Source organism: Diadema antillarum, unplaced genomic scaffold, assembly GCF_040938485.1.
Source record: "Diadema antillarum isolate AM-2024a unplaced genomic scaffold, OU_Dant_1.0 seq00001216_RagTag, whole genome shotgun sequence".
NCBI lineage: Eukaryota > Metazoa > Echinodermata > Echinoidea > Diadematoida > Diadematidae > Diadema > Diadema antillarum.
Window position 1 is genome coordinate 900,092 of NW_027272008.1, and position 8,100 is coordinate 908,191.

At 37.7% G+C, this 8,100-nt stretch overlaps 1 protein-coding gene across 1 annotated transcript in view; it reads left to right on the plus strand.

Annotated features, from left to right (window-relative positions):
- LOC139744877 (superkiller complex protein 3-like) overlaps nucleotides 1-5,879 on the plus strand; it is a 43,881-nt gene extending 38,002 nt beyond the window's left edge. Inside the window, exons 38-44 of the mRNA XM_071655288.1 lie at nucleotides 80-208; nucleotides 646-746; nucleotides 2,235-2,384; nucleotides 3,076-3,216; nucleotides 3,838-3,959; nucleotides 5,034-5,163; nucleotides 5,672-5,879. Of these exons, the coding sequence (XP_071511389.1) occupies nucleotides 80-208; nucleotides 646-746; nucleotides 2,235-2,384; nucleotides 3,076-3,216; nucleotides 3,838-3,959; nucleotides 5,034-5,163; nucleotides 5,672-5,740 (842 nt within the window). The 3' untranslated portion in view covers nucleotides 5,741-5,879. The remainder of the gene's footprint in view (nucleotides 1-79; nucleotides 209-645; nucleotides 747-2,234; nucleotides 2,385-3,075; nucleotides 3,217-3,837; nucleotides 3,960-5,033; nucleotides 5,164-5,671) is intronic.
- Nucleotides 5,880-8,100: the final 2,221 nt, after the last annotated feature.

The window sequence follows — 8,100 nt, forward strand, 5'->3', positions numbered from 1 at the left end:
GAGTTTGCCGTAAGTGCTCACTGTGCCAATAAGAATGCTGCAACAATAACGACATGTCTTTTATCTTTTGTGGTACTAGGTGATGTGAACAACTGGGCCCTGCTGGGGGCAGCCTGCTCTGCCCAGACCACTTGGCAGGCCCTCCACCAGAAGGATGCAACTCTGTTGGATGTCAACCTTCAGATTTCCAAGTTCCTCCTCCAAATGAGTAAGGAATCTTTGTTTGTTTTGAGTGACAGGGGGGTTTGTTTGTCTGAACAGTTAACTCATTGCATCATGGAAGGAAGGCTCACCACGATAAAAGGGAGTTTAGTCCACCTTTTGGGAGCAAAGTGAAGTTGAGAGAATGTAAAAGGATTGCTCTGATCATATTGTAGGGTACATTTTCACTGGAGTGTAAAATGAGAAAGTGATCAAGTTTCAGAATTGCAAACTTGGCATTTACAGCTGTATTTGCATGCATTATTTACTTTTTGCTACATGTGCAGCTTTTCACTTCCAAGGATTGATCCATTTACTTCACCATATCATAAGGGGCAGGAACCATATATTTCAAAGAATTTTCTGCATTAGTAGTACATTTCTGATTTGTCTTTTACCATCTCTTTTGATGATCACTCGATGTTACCATTCATCACCCCTCAGACAAGGCAGACTCCAAACTCGCCCCGTGGGTCTCCATGCACACAGTATTCTCTATGCTGCAGAGTAAGCAGTGGGATGAAGCCTCCACTCTCTCCAAACGGGTAAGACAGGATCACGCCTCTGTGCACATCAGAATTCTTGGTCTGCTTTTATCCTTCCATCTCAAATTTTTAGAGTTGGGTGGAGCGGGGACCCTCGGGAAATTCTGCCGTCAACTTTTGGTTTCTGTGTACTTTTAGTGGTGGATGGTTTCATGGTACGCCTTGTATTCTTTCTTGGATGTTATTGTGGTCCACATTTTGCATCTGGAAAAGAATGTTTTGTGTACAGTGACAACATCCACCACTAGATGTTCTACTGTTGTGGAAACTTTCAAAGAATACATTTTCTATGCTGTAATTCATCAGCACTGTTTTGTACCTACTTCATATTTATTCATATGCCAATCTAGAGTGACATCAAATTTGATTTTAATTCTATATGAATCGATTTGCTTCGTGCAACCCCTAAAGAAGCAATTGATAGCAACCATAAGATCAATTGCATTTAAAGTTACCTCCAAAGGGTTATAGGCAATGAGGATAAAATGCCTTGCCCATAGAGCACAACAGCTGCAGCCTGGGGAGTCAGACCAGGGACCTCTTCTTCATGTGCAAAATTAATGTACTCTTACTATCATTAAAGGGATAGTACAGTATTGGTGGAGATGAGAATTGGGCTTGTAACTTTTTGTGAGATACCAAGAAAACACTTATGATATAGTACAGAGCATACCATTTTAAGAGGAATTCAAAGTTTATTTGATGAAAATCGGGTTTGGAATGACTGAAACATCCAAAAACAAAGTAAAACAGAGCGATTGTAATAAAGTGTGGGTCCCACACTTTATTAGAATTGCTCTTTTTTGGATATCTCAGCCATTTCAAAACCAATTTTCATCAAATAAACGTTGAATTCCTCATAGAATTACATGCTCTTTCATATTTCATAAGATGTTTCTCATTATCTCACCAAAAAATGTTAGAAACCTGAAATTAGGTCTCAACCAAAACTATACGATCCCTTTAACAGTGATGCTGAAGTATTTGTGTTCTCTTTTATCCAAAGTGTCAGGATGCTTACATTTGATATACACAGTTATCCACACAAACATGTTTGAAGTGTTTCTTGAGTGGAGTCGATGAAGCTGCCTGTCTCAATTCTGCAGGACAGTGCTCCAAATAAAATGGTTCCATTTCATTTGCTCCTGCGACAATTCCTCCCATGAAATATCTACACGCTTAGCCAAACATGAATTCTACCCACAAACATAACCTTACATGTAACTCTAATCCTAGTCCTCACATCAAACGAAACCTACATTTGTAAAACCCTATCACAACCCTAACCCCAACCCTAAGTCCTTAAGAAAATAAGACAGGAGCAATTGTCACAGGAGCAAATGTCGTGTCACTGTTCCAAATGCTGGAAGCAAACAACATAACAGACTCAAGATTTAATGTTGGGGTACATGACATGTTTACTAAACGCTGTAACTCACATCCTGCCAGATTGAAATTCTATATATTTCATACAATTTCCTCTGACAGGTAATCGATTGGTGTGACTACGGAGAGGAGGCAAATGCCAACCTCCGTTTGCTCCACTGTCTAAGCGGCTGGATGAAGACTAGGAAGTCATCTGGATTCGGTCCAATCAGGGACGTCGTGGCACAGTCTCAGTCGCTCTGGGCGTGGCAGGTAGGATGATATGAGTGCAGTGTTCTCCACGCTCTTATACTGTAAGTGACAGATTTTGTCTGTCAGTGGAAGTGGCAAGGAAATAGCATCAGTCAATAGTAAGATTTGCCTGAAAAATGAGGGGGGGGGGGAATCTTCTTTTTTTTTTCTTCTTCTTTTTGTGTGAACATGTTGGATACTGTTTTTTGCTTCCAGGGAATCTTACCAGTGTTTATTTTAGATATTTCATCTTGCATATCACTTCAGGTTATTGTAGTTTTCGTTGGTTTATTTGTTCTGGTCGTTGTTACTCTTGTTATTATCTTTACCATCTCATATTATTATTACCGGTACTACTAATAGTACCACTGTAAAACCAGAAATTTTCTTGCGCATTTGAATTTTGCAAATTTTACAAGAGCCTAGATTTGCAAAATTAAATGTACATGCAAGTTCTTGTCTACACTATATGCATTGAATGCCAGTGGCAATTCGCAAAAATGTCATGCCCCAGAAAGGCCGTCAGTGCCAATTTGCAAAGATTTCATGCCACGAAAATGTCTTGCTGTACAGTAGCTATTGTTATCATCATCATTATCCCACTATTTTATTTCTGTCATCATTATCATTGCTGATGTTCTTTGTGTTTGTTGAAATTATCGCGATGATTATTCATCATTCTAATCCTTCTGCACCAACCCACATAATGTAGACTCTGGGCAAAATCTACTCTGAGCGTGGGATGGCGCTGGCTGCAGAGGCCTGCTACCGGAACTGCCTGCAGCTAGCCGGGGAGAGGAGGCAGACCACTCTGCACCATCAGCGAGCTCACATTGCCCTCATGGGCCTCAGGGTAAACAACATATATTTAATATGTTTTTTTTTTTTTTTTTTTTTTGTTTTTTGGTTTTTTTTGCATAAAGAGCCACCTCAGGATAATGCTGCATATTTTCAAAAGCTTAATATTTATTCATATCATTTATATTAATCTATATAAATGCAAAAATGAAGACGTATTTTATGATCATGTATATGTACATGTACCTCAGTGATATGGAGTGTGAAGTGAGTAGTATCCTTTTTTTGAGCAGTGAAGTTAGTAATGTCCACCACGGAGACAATATACATTATATTTGTGTCATGGGAGGCAATATTTTGACACATTAATTTAATTTCATGACTATTGGTCTACTCATGAAATAAAATCCAGTGCAAAAAAATGTGGCATTTACAGTAGTCTTGGGCTTCTGTTGGAAGTTGGCATTGTTTTGAAATATGAACACTTTTTATTTCACTTGCTGTAATTAATTGCCTGGACCCAAACATTGCATTTGAAACCCAGTTTTGCCCCCAAACCCCCCATCCTCAAAACTTATCTATATAATCATCAACTGATATTTATGGTGTTATCCAGAAAAGTATGATTTTTCGTTTATATATATATATTTTTAATAATGTAATCTGATGTAAGCAGGGGGGAACGGATGTGGACCTGTGGACCAACCTGGGCCAGGAAACTCTGGACAAGCTTGATCATCAACCCATCAGCCACCTCTTCAAGGCCCTCATGTTCCAGCTCCTTGGCAAGCACGAAAAGTGAGTTTTTCTGCTTTAAGTCTTGTTTTTTGTTTTGTTTTGTTTTGTTTTTGTTTTTTTTTTTGCTTGTATCTAAGGTCAGGTGGTTGGATGTATCCATTCTGTCTATTCCGTGAGTGCAGTCAACCTGTAATATTTCTTGTCTGTTAATTCTACAATCTGTTTATCTGCATCCAAATAATGCATTTCACTAGTTTTTTACATCCTCACTCCATTGATAGAGTTGCCAATTTGACTCACATAATGATATGTTTACAGCATGCATGACTGCATTCCTCTAGCACGCTAACAGCCTGATTGACTGGATGAGCACACGAAAACACAAGCACACACGCATGCGAGCTGCAGTCCAGTATCTCACTCAGTGGTTTCGAAATGAGTGTCCTTTTTACTAAACCCCCGAAACTCCTACATTACTTGTTAAACCCACAATAATTTTTTATTTGTTTAATCCACATTATTTTTATGCATCTTCTGTGCCTCTCATAGAAGCATATGTTTAAGAGGGGTATTTACTTTTTATTGCTACTAGTGTGCAGGTAATTATTCTTTATACCTAAAATCTGCTTCCACAATCATCTGATTAGATGGTGATGTACTCCTAATCCAGCTACTTAATTTGGAGTATGCAACAGTACATAGCCATTTTTAAAGAAAATTTGAGGATGCCACATTATGAGGAAGAGAAAAGATGGGATATGAGAGAAGAGGATATGTTTTTTTGAAGAGCTTCATATATCTGTTGTGTTTGTGTTATGTTCTGTAATCCATGAGGTTTAATTATTAGCTGCATTTGCACATCATCTGAAAGTTGATGCAGTGCAAGTATTTGCGCTACCGGTACTTGTTTCAGGCGTCAAGTATGACCGACATGCAGCATTTATTCAGTCTGTATAGCAATATGAAGATGTCCTCTCATGCTGATGTTTGCACAATTAAGTATCGATGGTTGGCATCAATCAATGACTTTAAAAAAAAATGATATATTCATGGAGATTCTTGCACAAAGTGATGTGTTAACATTTATGCAATGCAATATTAACAGCCACTGCTTTCTGCCTTGTTTTACTGAAGAGTGATTCGGAAAGAACTCGACCGTGGAATGAAAAGCATCGAAACACCTGGCAGAGGAGGCTACACAGAGTCCATATTGCGCTACCACCTGGTAGAAGTCCTCCAGAAAAAGGACAAGGATGCAGCACAGGTAAGACCTCTGCTGGCAGTGGTAGTCATGTCTCTAGCATTACCATGGGGTGAACTGTGAGGTATTCCATTGCTTATGGGAACCGTCTGTGTCATGCATCAATTATACAGGAAAATCATGCGAGAGTCAACATTTTTGCTTGAATGTACCTCCTCCTTGTTTATAACCATCCAACATCTGTAGGCTTGAAGAAAACCTTCAAGCACATGACGAGATATGCTTTGACAGGACTAGGTTAACTGTGAAAAATTAGCGTGATCAAATAACTCAAACACTTTGGAAGACAGAAGATGATCTCACACAACAATTTGTCACCCCATTCAATCATACTTAACCCAAACTTGACTTTTAGGATGCACTATTTTCATTTGTAGCCAATGTACTACTGATATGGAATTTGTTCAGCCTTTTAAAACTTATCAAAAAAAATGAATGTTTGTATCATATCTAAAGTTTGGAGAAATAAAAGAAAGATTATTATTACTTTCATGTCTGCTTCTCTTTACAGGCTCTGGTTGATGATGCCATCAAGGAAGAGGACCCTCTCTGTATGAGGTTGCAGGAGCTAATACGGTGAACTGAAGGAGGCAGATGGAATCAAGCGTCATCATAAAATCTGATAGTGTTAGCGTCAACCACAATGCCATGATGTGATAGAGCCAAATTTTTCAAGAGCTCCTACTGGAACCTTTTGTTTCAAAGGAAGAAATCATGAAAGCAAAAACAGATTTTACAAGATACACTAAATAAATAATTATGTACTAAGGATGTTTAAAATGCTTGTGAAAGGGCTGTCATAGTACTTTTTGTTTTGAAGAGAGACAAAATGAAATTACATGTGTGCTGCAAGAATATAATGTATCATCTGACTGTGGTAAAGCCTTGTTCCTGTTTAATGTTTTGTTGAAAAAGTCTGAAATCTGATTATACTCTCAACTCTTACATCCCTGATGTAGAGAGCTGGCAAGAGAAGGAATTTGATTGGTGTATCTGCAGATACTGCCTTTTGACATAAAGATTATAATGTGGCACTTGTCAGGTTTTGGTGGCAGAAGGGTGTATCTAGATAAAACAGACTCTAATCCTGGTAATGAATAGTTTTAAAAGACTATGAGATGATAGATAATTTTCATTTGCAATATTGTGTTCCGTGAAAAATGGCCGGATATTAATAGCATTAACGTTTGAGTACTGAACTTCACTTTCACGTTTCAAGTTATAGTTTGCTCATAAAATTTCTTATTGTAGCTGTGAGTAGGAGTGTGGCAGTGACAGTATGTCTATACAAATCATGTGAAATGTGAAATCATGGGGGAAAAAAGAAAATTCAAAAACTATTTTTTACCGATTACAATACACTGTATTGAATAAAATACTACAAACCTATATTTTATTGACTATTTTTTTTTGTTTATAGGGGATACTGTGTCTCCTTTCTTACACTCTGTAGCTAATAGGGTGAATTGAAACACTGATTACTAATAGCCCTATCCTGCAGGAAAATCTACTACAGGGGAACCTTGGTATAACTCATTTCCCCGGCACGGATGTGTTTTCTTAACACACTTGTCTGTGGAACAACTCACTCTCTATATCTTTGGTGCATTTGAAATTTACTGCATGAGCAATACAATACAGTCAACTCCCGTTATAACAAAGTCCTCGGAACATGCAGCTTTCTTTCATTACATCGAAATTTTGCTATTACACGTACTGAACAAATAAACTATTAAAAAATATAGAGCTGATAATGTTGGGGCCGTAATTCATACAAAACTTTCTTGTAACTGGAATTTGTTATAACTGTGTTTGTTATAACGGGAGTGCACTGTATGGAACAAAGCTGAGACAGTGTTGCAATCTCTTTCTTTCAAATGCATACACACATAAACACACACAAGGCAAAATGATGCAAACTTACAGGTGTAGTTAATATTACATATATGATATTTAATGTCCATGCCAAAAGCAATGGGAGGAGTATATCAATTTCACTTTACAAGGGAAGAACATCATTATGACAGATTTCTTTCTGCCAAGTACATCCAGCTCTTTGTTATGTTACAACTAGACAGCCGAAAGCATTGAGCAAAAATATATCAATGTGGGATCTGCCATGAAAAATGTTAAAATCAGTTTATTTAAAGCATGAAATGAGAAGTCCATTAAGTAAAGAAACTATGAATGCCAATGCGTACGCAAATACAATGCTGTGTACAGTCAATTGAAGAAGACATGATTGGGCCTGGGCTCAAGCAATAATACTAGTATAGTACGGTGCATCTTGCTACAAGGCACTTCTGGTCTTTTCCAAATCAATCAAATACTTTTGAGTTATGATAGTTCAATTTATCCTGAAAGGAAATTACTGCATGTATAAATGACATTTTTCAAAATCTTCAAAATGTAAGTGAAATCTTACGAAATAGTATAGAAGTTATGACCATCTCAATGTCAGAATTTATATATGTAATGTGATGCCTGTGATCACACTCTCCTTTGTTCATGCAGTCATTATGTTAACTGCATGGGAAAAAAATATTTTCCAAGTGCTTTATACGTATCATACGTGAATAAAAACCAACAAAACAAGTATTTATCATGTGTTTTGTGTGTGTGTGTGTGTGTGTGTGTGTGTGTGTGTGTGTGTGTGTGTGTGTGAGTGTGTATCATGAGTTTGTATGAAGATGCTATACTGATGAATCTGTCAAGGAAGATGCCTTGGAACAAGCCAGCAGCTTTATCATGCTGGGATTTGTCTCTTTGACTGAAGTGAATATCTTTTTAAAGAGAGACTCGTGGCGTGAAAGGTGAAGAAATGGCAATGATACTGTAAAATAGCAACATACATATGTATTTTCGATGTGAGCTTAAGCCACGGTGTCAATGCCACTTATGTCTAGACCAAGCACAAGATTGAGTATTGAAAGAGAAAAG